Here is a 19,571-nt window from a genome sequence, read left to right as displayed (position 1 = left end):
GATTCGGTACCACGACCTGTACTGCCTACGGAGTCTACGGTCTGCGTAAGTATTTTGGTTCCATATTTAAAAAAAAAACTCACTTAAATGAAATAAGAAGGCAGGTCTGCTTTATGACCTGTTGCTTATTGATGAAAGTTTTGCCGGTCAACATATTATTGATGACAGATTACATTGGAAGTGTTATTACAGCATTTACCTCAACTCCTGCAGATTCGGAGGAGCACATTCACTCTTACAACCCTGTCATCATCATCACCATCATCATCATAATCATCATCATCACCAGCATCATCACCATCATCATCATCATCATCATGGCGTCGACGGCGATGAAGACAATAATGTCACAACCTCATCCTTACTGTCACTGCTACCCGAAATAACGATTTTTATCTCTTTTTATATTTAGTCAAGTTTTGACTAAATATTTTAACATCGAGGGGGAATCGAAACGAGGGTATGGTGTATGTGCGTGCGTGTGTGTGTGTGTGTGTGTAGAGCGATTCAGACTAAACTACTGGACCGATCTTTATGAAATTTGACATGAGAGTTCCTGGGTATGAAATCCCCGAACGTTTTTTTCATTTTTTTGATAAATGTCTTTGATGACGTCATATCCGGCTTTTCGTGAAAGTTGAGGCGGCACTGTCACGCCCTCATTTTTCAACCAAATTGGTTGAAATTTTGGTCAAGTAATCTTCGACAAAGCCCGGGGTTCGGTATTGCATTTCAGCTTGGTGGCTTAAAAATTAATTAATGACTTTGGTCATTAAAAATCGGAAAATTGTAAAAAAAAAATAAAAATTTATAAAACGATCCAAATTTACGTTTATCTTATTCTCCATCATTTGCTGATTCCAAAAACATATAAATATGTTATATTCGGATTAAAAACAAGCTCTGAAAATTAAATATATAAAAATTATTATCAAAATTAAATTGTCCAAATCAATTTAAAAACACTTTCATCTTATTCCTTGTCGGTTCCTCATTCCAAAAACATATAGATATGATATGTTTGGATTAAAAACACGCTCAGAAAGTTAAAACAAAGAGAGGTACAGAAAAGCGTGCTATCCTTCTTAGCGCAACTACTACCCCGCTCTTCTTGTCAATTTCACTGCCTATGCCGTGAGCGGTGGACTACGAGTATACGGTCTTGCTGCGTTGCATTGCGTTCAGTTTCATTCTGTGAGTTCGACAGCTACTTGACTAAATATTGTATTTTCGCCTTACGCGACTTGTTGTTTTCTTCAGCAAGCGACTTCCACGTTGCGAGGGCTCTGTCGTGCTTCTGCCTGATCGGTTTGCTGGTACAGTAGTCCCTTCCATTTCCGGCCCTTTCGTGGGCGTGAACCTACCCGGAGCGGCCAGCTTTCCCATGACTAATGAGTTTTCCTTCTATAATTGACTCTTAATGGCCGTTAACCTGTCTGACGCGGTCAACGGTCACTGATTTTTGCCCTAAGGTGCCCCTCTTACTCGACAGGAGCGGCCACTTAACGGCCACTTGTCACTTTCGCGGGCGAGCGCCTGTGGTGTGTGTGTGTGTGTGTGTGTGTGTGTGTGTGTGTGTGTTGTGTGCACAGCACGAGCAGACGACATGAATACTTACGCATGCGCAAACTGTAAATACAGACATGCGCATACATGTACATTTACGGCAGTCACTTCCGGATCGATCACAGCTGATGTGAGTTTGAAACACTTGTTTATCTGACACTCAAATACATATATAATAATCCAAACAACACACATAGAAACATACGAAACAATAGCTTAGCCAGGACGATCGAGTTAAACACGCAAATAATTAAGATGTATAAACGAAAGCAAAACTAACAGAGACAATGAATCGGCGGCTCGTGGATGATCGCTTTCTTTTCTTCATGAAAACTTGATCGTGTTTTGGGGGGTCTTTTGGAGGAGGAGGGGGCCTGTAATGAACGGCCACCTGATATTTGCGGTCACCTTTGCAATGACTAATGGGTGACCGGATATGGCAGGTACTACTGTATGCTGTTTCTATGCTGCTCTCACCAACTGTACTAACTGCGTCGCCCCCTCTTCCTATCCGCTGCTTGAAATCGGCTCAACACTGGCAGGTAAAGGCAATGCAAAGTTCTGACAAACTTTAGTCATTACTTAAATGATTCTGTGTGTGTGTGTGTGTGTGTGTGTGTGTGTGTGTGTGTGTGTGTGTGTGTGTGTGTGTGTGTGTGTGTGTGTGTGTGTGTGTGTTTGTGTGTGTGTGTGTGTGTGTGCATGTATGCGTGCAAAGTTTTGTTAAACCCCTCTGGAGGACAATCACCGGAGGATGGTTTTTACATTTAGTCAAGTTTTGACTAAATATTTTAACATAGACTGGGAATCGAAACGAGGGTTGTCGTGTATGTGTGTGCGTGCGTGCGTGTGTATAGAGCGATTCAGACAAAACTACTGGACCGATCTTCCTGATATTTCACATGTTGGTTCCTGGGTATATTATTTCCAGACCTTTTCTTGGAGCAATGACTGATGACGTCATATCCGGCTTTTTTTGTGAACGAACGAACGAACGAACTTTATTACTCAACGATGGAGATTTTAGCCTGACGCCTAGTCTTACAATCTGTCCCTGCTATAACTAAACATGTATTAAGATGAGGCAGATGTGAAAGTTGAGGCTGCACCGTCATGCTCTCGTTTTTTAACCGAATCTGTTGAAATTTGGTCAAGTAATCTTCGACGAAGCCCGAACTTTGGTATTGCATTTCAGCTTGGAGACCTAAAACTTAATTAATGAGTTTGCTCATTAAAGTTGTCATTAAAATTGATTTTTAAAATTGATTGCATTGTATTCATCATCTTCTCCTGATTTCAAAAATATATAGATATGGCATGTTTACTCTAAAATATGCTCAGAATGAAAGAAAATAGGTTCAGTAAGTGCTACGGACGCGTACTTCGCTGCGGCGAGCTTGACCCATCTCGGTCTTCGGTATGGTTAGCCGAGACAATCTGAATGTCGTCTCGGCGATGATTGGTTTGTGGTGTTGATCTTGACTAAATGTTTTTATATTGCTTCACGCGACTTGTATATTCTAAAGTTATCAAATGGACAATAATGAATGTGCTGTACACATAATGTCCAGGACTTTTTAGCTGCGTTGTTGTTGTTGTTGTTGTTGTTGTTGTTGTTGTTGTTGTTGTTGTTGGTGGTGGTGCTGGTGGGGGTGGTGGAGGTGGTGGTGGTAATGTTGATGACGCCGACGACGTTGATGATCAACAGTCGTCGATCACTTGCGCGACGATCTGCATGTAAGCAAAGCAGCAGACTACATTTCTCAACATTATTTCGTTGTTTCTCAGGGTTGCTTGGCTTCTTCGGCTGCCTGGTGTTTGCTGCCTTCAAAGCAGGATCTCGTGGTACGAGTCTGGGCAGCTTGCTGTCTGGCATGCCTGGCATGTCTGGAATGTCTGGAATGTCTGGCGTGGGCTTAGGTACGAGCTCCCGATCCCCCACTGCTGCCTTCGAGTCTTCTCTCACCCTGGACTGGGGATTCTACCTGGCAGCCGTCGGTTGCGCCCTCACCATCATCGCCGCTGTCGTCATCTCCCTCTCCAACAAGCCAGGTGCTACCCGGGGTGCCGAAGGCCCTGCTGCCATTCCGATGACCACCATTTATGTAGGTCAAGGTCAGGGTCTCCCGGTTTACCAAGGTCAAAGTCAAGGCCTAGCTCCACCCGTTTACCAAATTCGAGGGCAAGGGCAATATTACCACCAAGGTCAAGGTCAACAGTTTAACCCAGGTCAGGGTCAAGGTTATCCGCCCGTCCAAGGTCAAGGTCAAGTTCTGGCTACCGGGCATGGTCAAGGTCAGGTTCGCGGGACTGGAGAGCCGCAAGGTCTGGGTCCGATTCAGTTTGTGGGAGTTCCCCAAGACCCTAGCTAAGACTCCAAGGTATGGTTCCCAGGAAGGCCTTGAGCTACAGAAACCTGATGCTGGTTCTGACTCCACTGTTGAGACGGACTCTGAGATGTAGACATTGTCACGGAAAATGGTCGTGTGAGATTGATGGAATGCAAAGCTATTGTTATTTTGGGTTAAATATTCTCACCTGAGTTTTCTTTTTTTTTTCTTTTTTGAGGAATTACGTCAATACTGTCGCAAGAGCACGCTTTTGTTATGGCTTTTATACATGTATGTAATGTGAATAAACGTTTGCATAAATCATACCTATACCAACTGAAGCTTGCTCTCACAAACCAGCGAAGCTGAACTGTATATATATCAGCGTTATCATCGTCATAAATTTAAGTATACATGATTATTTGAAGGTGCGGATCAGAACGCAACATTTGAATACTACTGCTAGCGAACAGAATATTCTTGTCACCATACGCGCGACATGTCGATTATAATACGCGCTTGTACTGAGTTCTTTTGATTGATGCATTTTGTTGATAAATGGAAACAAGTCGCGTAAGGCGAAATTACTACATTTAGTCAAGCTGTGGAACTCACAGAATGAAACTGAACGCACTGCATTTTTTCACAATGACCGTAGTCCGCCGCTAGTGCAAAAGGCAGTGAAAGTGACGAGCCTGTTTAGCGCGGTAGCGGTTGCGCTGTGCTGCATAGCACGCTTTACTGTACCTCTCTTCGTTTTAACTTTCTGAGCGTGTTTTTAATCCAAACATATCATATCTATATGTTTTTGGAATCAGGAATCGACAAGGAATAAGATGAAATTGTTTTTAACATTTTATATTTTTAATTTTCAGAGCTTGTTTTTAATCCGAATATAACATATTTATATGTTTTTGGAATCAGAACATGATGAAGAATAAAAATTTAAAAAAATTTAATTACAATTTTCAGATTTTTAATGACCAAAGTCTTTAATCAATTTTTAAGCCTACATACTTAAATGCAATACCAAAGTCCGGCCTTTGTCGAAGATTGCTTGGCCAAAATGTCAATCAAATTGATTGAAAAATGAAGGTGTGACAGTGCCGCCTCAACTTTTACAAAAAGCCGGATATGACGTCATACAAGACATTTATCGAAAAAATGAAAAAAAATGTCTGGGGTTATCATACCAAGGAACTCTCATGTAAAATTTCATAACGATCTGTCCAGTAGTTTACTCTGAATCGCTATACACACACACACACACACACACACACACACACACACACACACAGACACACACACACACACACACACACACACACACACACACACACACACACACACACACACACATACACCACGACCCTCGTCTCGATTCCCCCTCTATGTTAAAACATTTAATCAAAACTTGACTAAATGTAAAAAGACGAAATGCCGAGAGAACATCTCCGTGGGTATATTACTCCGACTAATACCCTTCCTCAAAGACGATTTTCGCGTTTGTATTGGTTGTGAAAGAGTAAACACCCTTGCTGTTCCTCTGACATAACTTCACGCGTGCTCCTGTCACCGTGTTTCCAACACACTCCTCGCTAGTGATTGGCCCATCCAGTGTTTGTCCGAGTAAAAAGCAAGGGTACGCCTACATATTCACTCTTTCACAACCCATGCAAACCTGACAGAAATATGTTCAGAATTTAGTTCTTACACGAGAGTCTAAACATAATTATTTGCATTCTTGATTTAAAGGCACAGTGCAGCTCACAGCTTTCGTTTTGCGTTTTTGTTGCAGCTGAGTGCATTTACAGTTCAAAAATCCTCCTATGGTAGTAAAACAAACCCAAAACTCCCAACGACGACACCTGTGAAGCTCGACAGTTTCTTGTTCACGCGAGTGCATAAATTGACCTAGTTATTACGTGGTGTTTGGTCGGATTTCGATTCAACTGAGTCTTCTTCTTCTGCGTTCGTGGGCTGAAACTCCCACGTACACTACGTGTTTTTTGCACGAGTGGAATTTTACGTGTATGACCGTTTTTACCCCGCCATTTAGGCAGCCATACGCCGCTTTCGGGGGAATTCAACTGAGTGATTCCGGCCTCCATTTTTTTACACAAACTCATGATGACGTCTGACATAGTTTGCTAGTGACGTGTCCTTTTGTGCATGATATGGTGATCTACCTGATCTAAATTTAGATCCAAAAATAGGCCAAGACCAGCCGGGTCCGAGTACGAAATTAATTCGTAAAAAAATCGCAGTTCTTGAGTCTTTGGGTGCAAGTCAATGAAACTTGGTAGTTCTTCTAACGGATAGCTGCCTGAGGTACGACTAAAAGCCCCAGGGGCTCCGTGCACCTGGATTTGACAAGTTCAGTACCTTTAAACGTATTAAAAATGTGAAGACACTTGTATCTTTCGTGCATTTTATCTGTGGTTGTTACTTTTGTTGGTAACTGTTGCATGTTCTGTGTGTTTCGATGTGGTAGACCTATTGTGCGTGAGTCTGGAAGTGGGGAGTGTGTGTGTGTGTGTGTGTGTGTGTGTGTGTGTGTGTGTGTGTGTGTGTGTGTGTGTGTGTGTGTGTGTGCGTGAGCGTGTGCGTGCGTGTGTGCGTGTTTGTGTTTGTGTATGTGTCATTATTTGTTCGATACAGTATCATTCGCTTCAAAATGTAATGTTTGAGTTGGTATCTAAAATGTAGGCGTATGTCATAGAACTATTGTAGTACCAGACATTTACCAGTCGTCTTCTTTTTAACGAATCCTTTCAAAACATGATGGGAAAGGAAGCCTAACAAAATGTAGATGAACTTTCAGCCATATATCTCAAAATTATGAGGAGAAAAAAAATCATGAATGTGTGTTTAGCTCTTTCTTAGCAACTTACACAATTCCGTCACAGACAAAATAAACAGCAGGGTTAGCATCACTGTCAGAACTGCTGGTTTCATTTTTAACCTGTTTGGGAGTCTACACTAGTCTTAAATGAGATGTCACCAATCTTTGTGTCATCCAATCAGAGTGTAAGAGCCCATTAGCTGTGATCATCCGTAATTAGGTTTATCAAGCACTTAACTCATACACAAATGCTGGTTTTGTCGAGGTTGGTTGGTTTGTGGTTGTTTTGTAACCTCCCTTTAGCCTATTGATGGACCAATTCGATTTCGTTTCTTTTTTGTCGGTTCACATTGTGGTCGCCGTGTTTGAAACTATTTACACTTAGATCTATCACAGTAAAACGAAGAAGGTTATAAAGTTGTGTCGGTGAGAGAGCGGTACATAAACATAGCTATGCGATATGTAAATGGATTTCCGAAAAACCAAGGCCTACACGTCTGAAATAGATCGGGACACACACATTCCTGTCTGCATGACCGGACGCATTATTTACTCAACCGCAATATAATCCAATAAGGAAGAGTGGGAGGAACCTTTTTTTTAATTTTTTTTTAATTTACACATATTTATTTTTTACAAATGCAACACGAGCTATCTACTTCCCCTACATGTCATTATGCAATGCCAAAAATGAGAAGAAAGTGAACGGGCGTTTTCATTAGAGCGTCACGAGGCTCTGTTTTAAAAAAAAATCAAACTCTCAGTTCAGCGTAATCTTATCTCTCGGTTTCAGTTTACTTTCACTCAGTCGTTGAATACACTGTATGTATCTGCGCCGAGAGTTTGCCATGCAGTCCCTGCTTTCCGTTAGCTGACAGAGTGATGCTGTTGTTCTGTTGAGGAACGCAGCTGGTAATACACGGAGGAGGATGTAAAGAAAACAAATAATTATTTTACAATCGCACGTTGTTCCATGTTACCCAAATTGTAGACGATGTACAAAACGAACAATGTTGTAGTATCACTGTATGCTAGGCCTAGTAATGTAAGGTCATTGTATGGATGAAAGTGTTTGTACAGGAACATGTACATAGTTTAACATTTTCAGTATTTCTAACCAACTTTTGTATAGACTGCTGATATGTGACGGTTTGACATAGACTGTAAATTCATACATTAGATTGATTTTGCTTGATTTCAACCGTAAAGTAACATAAAACGACACAATAGCAAGACAACATTTAACTTACTTTTATTTTGCCCAAAAAACATATTTGAACATAGTCATTTTGTATTTTGTATTTTTGGACCTCAATGGAGTTAACATGGATACCATGTTGGCCACTAACAGAGGTTGTTGTTTTTGACTATGATTTCAAGTAATGCAACACAGATTGTTTAGATAAGCTTCGAAATCCGGACATAAATGACATCCCAAAATAGAATTCCATCCGAAAGTTCGTTTATCCCACTCAGCGAGCTTGTAATAGAGTTTCGACAACTAGAAACATAATATTGATGGTCTGTTGACAGTGGAACTCAAAGGTAATTGTAAAGTAGTGACAGTTTAAGATATTCGTCCAGAAAGTCAGGGGAGAGAGAGTAAAGCTGGTCATTATGCATGGCCTGCGCAGTTCTCACTCACTTTAATCCAAGTAAAAAAAAAATGACGGGCGCTGTGGCGGCGTGGTAAGACATCGGCCTCTTAATCGGAAGGTCGAGCGTTCGAATCCCGGCCGCAGCCGCCTGGTGGGTTAAGTGCGGAGATTTTTCCGATCTCCCAGGTCAACTTATGTGCAGACCTGCTAGTGGCTTATCCCCCTTCGTGTGTACACGCAAGCACAAGACCAAGTGCGCACGGAAAAGATCCTGTAATCCATGTCAGAGTTCGGTGGGTTATAGAAACACGAAAATACCCAGCATGCTTCCTCCGAAAGCGGCGTATGGCTGCCTAAATGGCGGGGTAAAAACGGTCATACACGTAAAATTCCACTCGTGCAAAAAACACGAATGTATGTGGGAGTTTCAGCCCACGAACGCAGAAGAAGAAGAATCCAAGTAAAAGACTATTATACATAGTCAAGGCTTGGGGAACAGCAGAACCCAACAGGTATTGTGGAGATTGGGGAAGCAGTAAACCAGCAATAACAAAATATTTGGACGGACTTCTTCAATACTTTGCATTGGTTTGGATCTGGGAATTTAGTATTTTCATTCATTTCAATTCAATGGCCATCATTTTTTTAAGTCATACGACTGTGTAGCCGTGACTTTAAGGTACAAATACAAACGGGAAAAATTAGCTAGTATTTTTTTGTACAAATCTAATAGCTAATTCATTAGTTATTAGCGAGTCATGTCTATTTTACCCCACCTCCCACCCCCCAAAAAAACTGCTCCACTTCTTTTTTTATGTTTTTTTTATTATTTTTTTTATCATAAGTAGGCAGATTATACGCATGTAATGTTATTAAAACGGCGTCACTGGAAAAAAACACGCGTGTGGCACGATATTTTCTTTGTAACATTTAGTTTTTCGTTCAGCGAAGTGAACACGTGTGAATGGTAACGTGAACGAAAAGCCCGATGAGAAATATCAGTGACATTAACAATAGTATGCTAGCATGTGACGCGGAAACTGTCGAGTATTTGTTTCAAGCTTTAGAAACACCATGACCGCTTGTCCTGTAGGAAGTTGGAAGGTCAGCTTTTCTGATTGATTGTTGCTAGTGAAAATTGTCAGCAGAAAAGGGGAATATTGTTCTACAACAAGTTGAACGGATCTGTAGCGTAAAAACGGGAAATTCATGTCGTCATAAATATTATTGTACTTTTCTGTACAAAAGAGAACTCTCGCTAATCTGTCGGTATTAGTCAGTCTGTCTGTGTGTCTGTCGGTCTGTCTGTCTGTCTGTCTGTCTGTCTGTCTGTCTGTCTGTCTGTCTGTCTCTCTCTCTCTCTCTCTCTCTCTCTCTCTCTCTCTCTCTCTCTCTCTCTCTCACACACACACACACACGCACGCACACACACACTAACACACACACACACACACACACACACACACACACACACACACTCATGCACACACGCACATGCACGCACACACACAAACATCTACTACTTTCACATCGTTATTTTGAGTTTTGCTGAGTGCTTTTTATGCTTTGTCAAAATTAAACATTTAATAAAATCCAGAAAATATCAGTACATGAATGTCTTTCATGTCGATGTGGTTGAGTTGCTATAAACAGCATGAAAAGCGCGAAAGTGGTGTCGAAGCAAGCCTCATAATCATTTGCCAACAACAATAATCTACAATAAGGACTATAATCTTAACGTGGCCTAGTGAATGGGGTTGGCAACTTCATCAGCTCTTGCCGCTTCGCAAATTGACCTACAAACAATTAACAACAACAACAACAACAACAAACTGAGTAGAGAACGGGAAAGTGGAGGGGGGGGATTATTTCAATGTTCCTTGCTCCGCAAAATGACATTCAACAATCCGACGTCTCCCCCTTAAAAAAAAGTTACATAAATGAATTAATCAAATCAATCAATCAATCAATCAATCAATCGATCAATCAATCGATCAATCAATCAATCGATCAATCAATCGATCAATCAATCAATCAATCAATTAATAAACCAACCAATCAATATGAGTCAATCAATCAACTAATCAATCAATCAACATAGGCGGTGGCGGGGCGAATGAAGAGTGGGGTTAGATGACAGTGGTGGTGTTTCAATTGACACGCCTTATCAACGTTGTCCTGGATGTCCTCAATCATCGACACAGTGTCGTGCGAAGCAGTCCACATTGACATCGGTCATTTGTTTTGTATTTGAAATCGGTTGAGTGAGCACACAGGGCGACGGACACTAGATCGGCGGCAATAGATGATAGTCCACACAAAGTAATATTTGTCTGATAAGAGTACGGGACAGACAATGCGTGGCACCGGACTAATTAAGTTTTAAGTAATATTACAGCACTTCACGTCGGGAGTACTTGTGGTTGTTGAGGTTGTGGTTGTTGTTGCTGTTGTTGTTGTTGTTTTCGTCGTTTTGATCGATGATGATAATTAGATGTTTTGTGTGATGCAATGTTGCCACTCGGGAAAGTAACTGATTACATTGTTGCATCACTAATTAAGTGACTCCAACACAAACCAGAAAAGTCACGTTTATGAACTACAGAACTGTTTATCACACAAGTGTTGCTGTTGTAATTTGTTTATGTCGCAACGAGCGCTTGACTTCAAAAGACGATACATCCACCGAGTTCGCTTGTTTTCAACAGATCTCACTATGGTAAAGGTTTTAATGAACCGTCATGAATATTCTGTGAAGGCTATTCAAGGCTTGTCTTGGACATCGCTACCATAGCAACGGAAGTCGCCGACCAGCATCCCAAAATGAAGTTTCCATCTGTTCAGTCCAGAATAAGATCGAAATCAGCACGAAATTGCCTCGCGTGACTGGAGCGATTGTCGTTCATCGAGAAACAGATGCGGACGGATGTTGTTGAGAACCCGTTGAATTAACAAATTGTTCGTCGAGGATGTAAACCTGTCCATTAGCGCTATCTATTGTTGGCGAGCCTGTAGATTAAACTCGTTGTCAAGGGCGTGATTTGCACAAATCCAGAAGCAATCTTGTGTGTCGCCACAAGTTAGATTGTCTGGAAATAACGATTGAAAGCAGTGTGATCCCGAAAATGGGTTCAGTATCAAAATGTGAACAACTGGTTGTTGACGGGTTACCAAATTGGATTATATTTTGTTGCTTTAAAACTAGACATAGCAACGCCACATTCTAGGAATTCGAGCGCATTTCGAGTGTCCGTTGTAATGGAGAACGATTCCACTGGGAGTCAGAAGAAGATGGTAGGAAAGGGTAAACATAAAGAAAAACATCTGTGATGGAATAGTAAAGTATGCGTTAAAAGCATTGAAAGGGATTCGAAAAAAGCGTGTGTGTGTGTGTGTGTGTGTGTGTGTGTGTGTGTGTGTGTGTGTGTGTGTGTGTGTGTGTGTGTGTGTGTGTGTTTGTGTGTGTGTGTGTGTGTTTGTGTGTGTTATTGGGGTCGGAGGGGGGGGGTCGGCGGGGGGGGGGGGGGGGGGTCCGAGCGGTTTTTAAAAACTTCTAAACAATGTTTTTAATCAAAGTTTTAAAAAAAAAGCATTGCAGTTATTGACTTCAAAGCAGAATAGAAATTGTGTCTGCGCTTGAGGACAAAATCAAAACACAGAAAATAATGTTCTCACATTTTTTGCTAAGAAAACGACACTGCTTGACAAGCGATTTGAATTTTGTCTAGCGCTTTCGCTGATTGCAGACGCCAAACGATATTCGTGAGGCGGCGCTCTGACGATTGCATTTTGTTTAAATAACGATTTTTTCGGACTCGGTCGGGACAATCGGGTTGCATTTCAGCTTAATAGCTTTAAATGTATTCCTCACTTTGATCTTCTTTATTCTAGTTTCTTGTGAATCTTGATAATACGATGAATTAAGTGTTTTCTTTGTTGTTTCTTTAGTTCAAAATAAATTTAGAATACTTCCTTGTGCTTTATAATGAAAACACACTCCAAACGGAAATGGAAAATGTTTCTGCAACTAGAGCCCAAACTCGTCGTCGTCCTAGACTGTTGGCGTAACTTGATTCTTGGCGATTGTGATGGTATGGTGCTTTAGACTAAGTAAATCACTCTCAATGAGAAATATTCTCTAAAATACACTGGACAATACAGGATGTACCAGTCTTGTATCTTTCTATCTATACCAGGTACTAAATTAGGCTAAACACTATTTCAAAATTTAAAAAAAATATCAGTTTTGGCCTTCTGCTGAACAGCTGTCTGAAACGAGTTACGCCAAATTCCACGATGACGTCGAAATGTAGCTGCTAACGAAATCTTTTAATGGTGGCTTCCATGCCAACCCAAAAATCGCTGTTTTTATATCCTTCTTGTTATGGTGTTAGTCACGGAGCAACAAAGTCCGGAATGAAGAAAAAAAGACATTGATTTCAGAGCATGTTTTACTCGTAGCATGTACAATACACACAAGTTAGCAGTACAACACCTAACATCATGCAGAGGCAAGGCAACTTCAAATCAAACAAAACTTGACTAAATGTAAAAAGAGCCGTTATCAACCTGAACTCTCTCTCTCTCTCTCTCTCTCTCTCTCTCTCTCTCTCTCTCTCTCTCTCTCTCTCTCTCTCTCTCTCTCTCTCTCTCTCTCTCTCTCTCTCTCTCACACAGACACACACACACACACACCCCCCCCCCCCACACACACACACACACACACACACACTTAATTCAATAATATTACAGCATCTATCGGCAATGAAGAAAACAAATGTGACATGTATCGAATAGACGAATTCCGGATACAACTCTGCCGGAATTGTATGGGTTGTGCAAGAGTTGCTTTCCCTTGGGTTGTCCGGCCTTGCTTTTCCAAAGAAATACAGAGGGAAGCTACACGTGACATTGACGGCTTGCTTCCAATGGACCAAGGGAGAGCATCTCTTCTACAACCCATGGACACTTGTCAGAGTTATTTCCTAACATCGATTTTTGAGTCGCATTTTCCACTTAGTCGCACTCCACTTCCAGGCGCAAATGTTCGAGACATGTTCATGCAATGTGCAACAATAATAAACAAAAGCAGAAAATTAAATTTCAAGGTTACACAGAACACGAATTTGGTTGGTTGATTGGTTGGTTGGTTGGTTGGTTGGTCGGTCGGTTGGTTGGTTGGTTGGTTCGTCGCTTGATTGCTTGGTTGCTGGGTTGTGTACAGAGCTGTGTCTTTGGTAAGTATTTGTTGCGAATGGTATATATGTTCACTGTACATAAAATAAGCTCACACTTCAAATGCTGACGTAGCACCTGGCCTATTCTTTGTTTCTGTCTCTCTGATGGCAGGTAGGCATACAGTATCACATGCAGGACAGATATAACACAGTGCAGCTATGAACATGTGAAACATAAACAAAGGAAGGTGTACTGTGAACACAAGGTATGTTTCAGGAAGATATATTAGCACGTATTTTTATTGTGTTTGTTTGTTTGTTTGTTTGCTTGTGTGGTTTTGTTGTTTTTTGTTGTTTGGAGGGGGTGTAAGGGGGGGGGTTGAGCTAGGGTAGAGTTGGTTGTTTGCCGGGTGGGGGATAGATTGGGACCTAGAGGCATTTTCATTGCAAAAAACAACAACTGACAACAAATGTTTAAATTTAAAAGGGTCTCGCGGTAATGTATGCACTTCGAACTTCCAGCAATCAGTTTGTAAAAAAATTTTAAACAAATTAAAAAATCCATTGTTTATCGTACAACATTGACTGTCGCTGAAACTGTTGCTCTCTTCTTCCCATGACATTCCACTGTGGACATTTCGGTGTTTGAGGACCATCGCCTTATTTCAACGCTGGATTTGGATTTTCCCGAACGCGATGACGCCATGGACGATGACATCATACCACTGGATCGTCGAAAGCGCACTGGGCGAGGAAGACGCTTGCACAGTAAATGCCAAAGGGTTTTCAGCTCGGTGCGAAATCTAGAGCCTGATAGCGAGTATAGGACGAAGTTGACGGAATTGTTGGTGTACATGAGAAGGTTCAGAACCGCCCAGGCTATCTGCAAACAACATGAGGCTATGTTCAGAGTCTGATTCGAGAAAATATTACAGAATGGTAAGTCGGTTGAGAAGAAATAGAAAGAAAACAGAAACATTTCGAGCAGTATAATAAATAAAGATGTACCTCAACGTAACAGGATGAAAGAATGCAAAGTAAAACTTCGACTATCGGCAAGCGTTCCAAAAATTGATATTAAACACGAGAGATAACGTATACAAGAAGAAACGAAATATCCGAGCAGTTTGTTAGAAATTAATGAAGTTGCATCTCAGTACCTTACACACACACACACACACACACACACACACACACACACACACACACACACACACACACACACACACACACACACACACACACACACACGCGCAAATGCTCATGTGACTCAACTTCGTCATGCGTAATATGAATCATACTGTAATATACGCACATAAAACAAAACACAAAAAAATATCAACTCTCCACGCTATGTTCTAGATTCAATATGATAACTGTCCGTTAATCTACCCGAACTCACATGAGTCACATACAGAAATGAGCACCTTCATCCCCAGCTTTGTCCCATTTTCTCAACGACAGCACCCAACCCTTCTTCAAGTTCAACAGACGCTGACATAGAAATAAACCGATTTACACGATGACAATGACATAGATCGTTTGAAGGTAGGTGTTGAAGCAACAGTTGATTAAACCACCAAAGATAACAACGCTTCACCAATGCTGTGCGACATATATTAAGGAAGGTGGGGGTTAGGGTGATGGGGGTTAAGGGTCGGGAGGGGTGGGAGAACTTGGGGGCGTCAGATCCGGTTGCAACCAGGATCCAATCAATGGAGGCGTCAACGATACAGCTGATACAAGGTAGGATAGCTGATAAAAGTATGGAATGTCATATTAAGTGACGGCGGTGATAACTCAGTATGCACACCGTAGGAGTATGTAGCAATTTTATTACTATTACTATTATTATTACTCAATGTTTTTGTAAATTGTATTCCCTTTTTTGTCTGATTGTTTGTTTGTTTGTTTGTTTGTGTTTTTCTTTCTTTCTCTCTCTCTCGCTTTTCTCTCTCTCTCTCTCTCTCTCTCTCTCTCTCTCTCTCTCTCTCTCTCTCTCTCTCTCTCTCTCTCTCTCTCTCGCTCTCTCGCTCTCTCGCTCTCTCTCTCTCGCTCTCTCTCTCTATCTCTCATTCTGTCTCTCTGTCGCTTTGTCTCTCTCTCTCTCTCTCTCTCTTTCAACCTATGGGTTTTTTTTATTTATAGATGTTTACTTTTTGGCTAAAAGACCAAATCTTACAGGAGGACATCAATTCATTCAGTAATTATGATTTTTTTCAGCGTTAGCAAACCGCATTTATTTAATATATCTCCAAAACAATTTGCCGTCATTTCAGAAGACCTTTTTCTCTTTTTGTCAAAGTAGGGGGTAAGGTGACGCCAGAGACTGCTTTTAACTTCGGACAAATATAGTGTGGAAACGTTCATGGCCATTTTGGCAAGTTTGTAGAAGAAGATAAATCATAGCAACATCCTATGTAGTGCTATGCACAAAAGTTGGGCTGACATTCATTTTGGCATGTTTGTAGAAGAACATAAATCATTGCAACATCCTTTGTAGGGCTATGCACACAAGTTGGACTGCATGACCTTCACTTTGGCATGTTTTTAGAAGAAGATAAATCATAGCAACATCATTAGTAGTGCTATGCACACAAGTTGGACTGACCTTCCCGTAGGGCGCGTGGTAGCCATGCTCCACGAAAATCCAATTGGTGATGAAGTAGATGCTGATGGGCAGCGTGGTCAAGCAGAACACGGAGCTGACCGTCACCAGCATCAAGGTCATAGACGACACGCGCTTGTCGTCACGTGGGCTGGCGGGGCTTGGGGTGGCCGGGACTCTCTGGTGACCCCCTGAGGCGTGTGGCGTGATATGAAGGTGGTGGTCTGGCTTCCGTCTGCTGCGTGTCCTTGCCTCTGTGTTGGTGTTAGTCGTGTAAGTGTGACTGGCCGCTAGGTCGGGATGGCCTGGTCGGATGGCGACAGGGCCGGTTAGCATGCTGACGCTAGTCGTTCCCAAGCAAGGATGATGTTCGCTTCCTTGCGAGTTATCCAGACCACCACGGGCAGGACTTTGAGATCCATCCGCGCTGCTAAGCCTCTCTCGACTTTGTCCGGTATCAGGAATGTCCACGGCCTTATGCTCTCGCCGGCTGGATGGACTGTCCTGGCTGATCCCACTCCGTTCACTTCTCTCAGCGCTGTGGTTAAGCCTGGCGCTTGTCGGACATCCAGTACCAGTGTGACTTCTGCTGTTCGTTGGAGGGCCGAAGCCTCTGTTCCTCCCGGACTCTTTGAAGCTGCTGACCACACGTCTGACGATGAAGATGTTACAGACAATGTGGATTGTCAGGGGTAGGAGAGCGAAGACACTGAGGTCCACCCAGGGCCACACGGAGGAGACGACGTGGTAGAATTCTTCGCTCAGCGGCACACACTTCACGGTCACAACGCTGTGCGTTTAACAAGAAATAACAAGATATTACGGGTGCACTGAGACACAGACAGAGGGACACATAGACGGCCTGACGAACGGACGAACAGCGATAGAAAAATTCAAACGCACATTGGACATATAGATAGAGGTATGCGAGTACAGACAGATGTATTTACTAGGCAGACAGGCAGGCGGGCAGGAAGGCAGGCCAAGCATGATGTATTGAGCACAGTGGTCGTGAAATAAGAAAATTGAATATGTAACTCAGACAACAAGAAGAAATTAGATTTCTTTTTTGTCGTAATCGCAATTACAATATTGTAATATACATAAACCATTAGCGATAATATACACATAAACCTCACTCACTCTGTCTCTGTCTATCTGTCTATGTCTATCTCTCTCTCTGTCTCTCTTTCTCTCTCTCTTTCTCTCTCTCTCTCTCTCTCTCTCTCTCTCTCTCTCTCTCTCTCTCTCTCTCTCTCTCTCTCTCTCTCTCTCTCATTCTTCGTGTCTGTTCTGATCATTTCCTTTTTTAACTCTATTATATAGAGTCAAATCCAACCCACCCAATTGCAACCCATCATCCTAATACCCCAACTCATCCGCCCTAACTCCCCCTTCTCAAGGAGAAACAAGTCGCGTAAGGCGAAAATACAACATTTAGTCAAGTAGCTGTCGAACTCACAGAATGAAACTGAACGCACTGCAATTTTTAAGCAAGACCGTATACTCGTAGCATCGTCAGTCCACCGCTTGCGGCAAAGGCAGTGAAATTGTCAAGAAAGAGCTGGGTGGTAGTTGCGCTGAGAAGGATAGCACGCTTTTCTGTACCTCTCTTCGTTTTAACTTTCTGAGCGTGTTTTTAATCCAAACATATCATATCTATATGTTTTTGGAATCAGGAACCGACAAGGAATAAGATGAAAGTGTTTTTAAATTGATTTGGACAATTTAATTTTGATAATGTTTATATTTTTAATTTTCAGAGCTTGTTTTTAATCCAAATATAACATATTTATATGTTTTTGGAATCAGAAAATGATGAAGAATAAGATGAACGTAAATTTGGATCGTTTTATAAAAACAATTTTGTTTTACAATTTTCAGATATTTAAGCCACCAAGCTGAAATGCAATACCGAAGTCCGGGCTTCATCGAAGATTACTTGACCAAAATTTCAACCAATTTGGTTGAAAAATGAGGGCGTGACAGTGCCGCCTCAACTTTCACGAAAAGCCGGATATGACGTCATCAAAGACATTCATCAAAAAATTGAAAAAAAACGTATGGAGATATCATACCCAGGAACTCTCATGTCAAATTTCATACAGATCGGTCCAGTAGTTTAGTCTGAATCGCTCTACACACACACACAGACACGCATACAGACAGACAGACAGACAGACACACACACATACACCACGACCCTCGTCTCGATTCCCCCTCTACGTTAAAACATTTAGTCAAAACTTGACTAAATGTAAAAACACCCCATTTTCCGAGAGACCCCCACCCCTTAAACAGTGACAATTCCTTCAACACTCACCCGCCGAGCGTCCTGTCTCCCATTGTGCCCAGGAAGTGCGCGTTGATGGCGAAGAGTGTGACGCCGATTCCAGTGATGACGCAGATTGACGTCATCCTGGTGCAGCTCTGCCTGACTTTGTGGGGCCAGCGCACGGAGAAAAGACGCTCCAGAGACAAGGCGGCCAGTAACCAGGCCGAAAAATCCAGGAAAAAGTAGACCAGACAGGTGTGCAGCTTGCAGCCAAACTCGCTGTTCAGGCAGAAACATGCAGGAAAAGACTGAGGAAATCGTTACAATTTTTTTTGTTATTTTAACAATGAAGTTCTCATTGGTAGGCTAATGTAAATGTTTTGTACCTTACTATCTTATCACTGCGCACAGTCATGAATAAGCGGGCGAACACGGGAAAGACTGAAGTTCACGAATCAAAAGACCCATATCATAAAAGGTCGAGGATTGACGTACACACACACACACACACACACACGCCCACACGCACGCACTCACACACACACACACAAACACACACACACACACGCACACACACACACACACACACACACACACACACACACACGCAAACACACATACACGCATACACACACACGCACGCACACATGCACGCACACACGCACACACGCACGCACACGCACACACACACACACACACACACACACACACACACACACACACACACACACACACACACACATCCCCTAGCCCAGGTTAGTCCTAAAAACACACAGGAAATGCTCACACAGCCCGGGCTTTCTCAAGAAAGTTGGTATAGAAATTCATGGTCCACATGCTCAACACAATTTCTAAAAATAGGTGCATCTTAGGTCGGGAGGAAAACATAGAATCGGTCCAAAAAACGGAAACTTGTTCACGCTTTACTGTCCTTTTAGTTGGGCAGTGTATGTTGACCAGTACCATTCACATCATCAAGTCATTCGTTTACTACATCCCACTCGGTTACTGTGCATGTCACTACAGCAAACACACACAAGTTATATAGAGGAAACTACATGGCTTGCTGTGTCGTACCAGATTTACACGAGTTGGTGGTTTTTAAAAATATTGATATGCAAGCGAAAGCGAGCTTTTCAATATTTGAAAAAGCAACGAGTATCAATCTGGTA

The 19,571-nt window shown here is 42.1% G+C and overlaps 2 protein-coding genes across 2 annotated transcripts; one reads left to right on the top strand and one right to left on the bottom strand.

The window, feature by feature from the left end:
* The first annotated feature begins 1,310 nt into the window (after window positions 1-1,310).
* LOC138955606 (uncharacterized) lies at window positions 1,311-5,393 on the top strand. The gene is made up of 2 exons (XM_070327177.1): window positions 1,311-2,108; window positions 3,355-5,393. Exons 1-2 carry the CDS (start codon window positions 2,003-2,005, stop codon window positions 3,936-3,938), a joined length of 690 nt encoding a protein of 229 aa, XP_070183278.1. The 5' UTR covers window positions 1,311-2,002; the 3' UTR covers window positions 3,939-5,393.
* Window positions 5,394-12,874: 7,481 nt separating this feature from the next.
* On the bottom strand, window positions 12,875-18,678 carry LOC138955605 (uncharacterized; the record flags this gene model as incomplete). The annotated part of the gene is made up of 3 exons (XM_070327176.1): window positions 12,875-14,399; window positions 16,128-16,914; window positions 18,448-18,678. Coding segments are annotated over 3 exons (1,333 nt in total), but the record flags the coding sequence as incomplete, so codon positions are not given.
* Window positions 18,679-19,571: the final 893 nt, after the last annotated feature.

This window comes from Littorina saxatilis, unplaced genomic scaffold (assembly GCF_037325665.1).
Source record: "Littorina saxatilis isolate snail1 unplaced genomic scaffold, US_GU_Lsax_2.0 scaffold_1832, whole genome shotgun sequence".
NCBI lineage: Eukaryota > Metazoa > Mollusca > Gastropoda > Littorinimorpha > Littorinidae > Littorina > Littorina saxatilis.
Note: the sequence above shows the minus strand (reverse complement) of the source record. Positions and strands in the feature narration are given on the sequence as shown.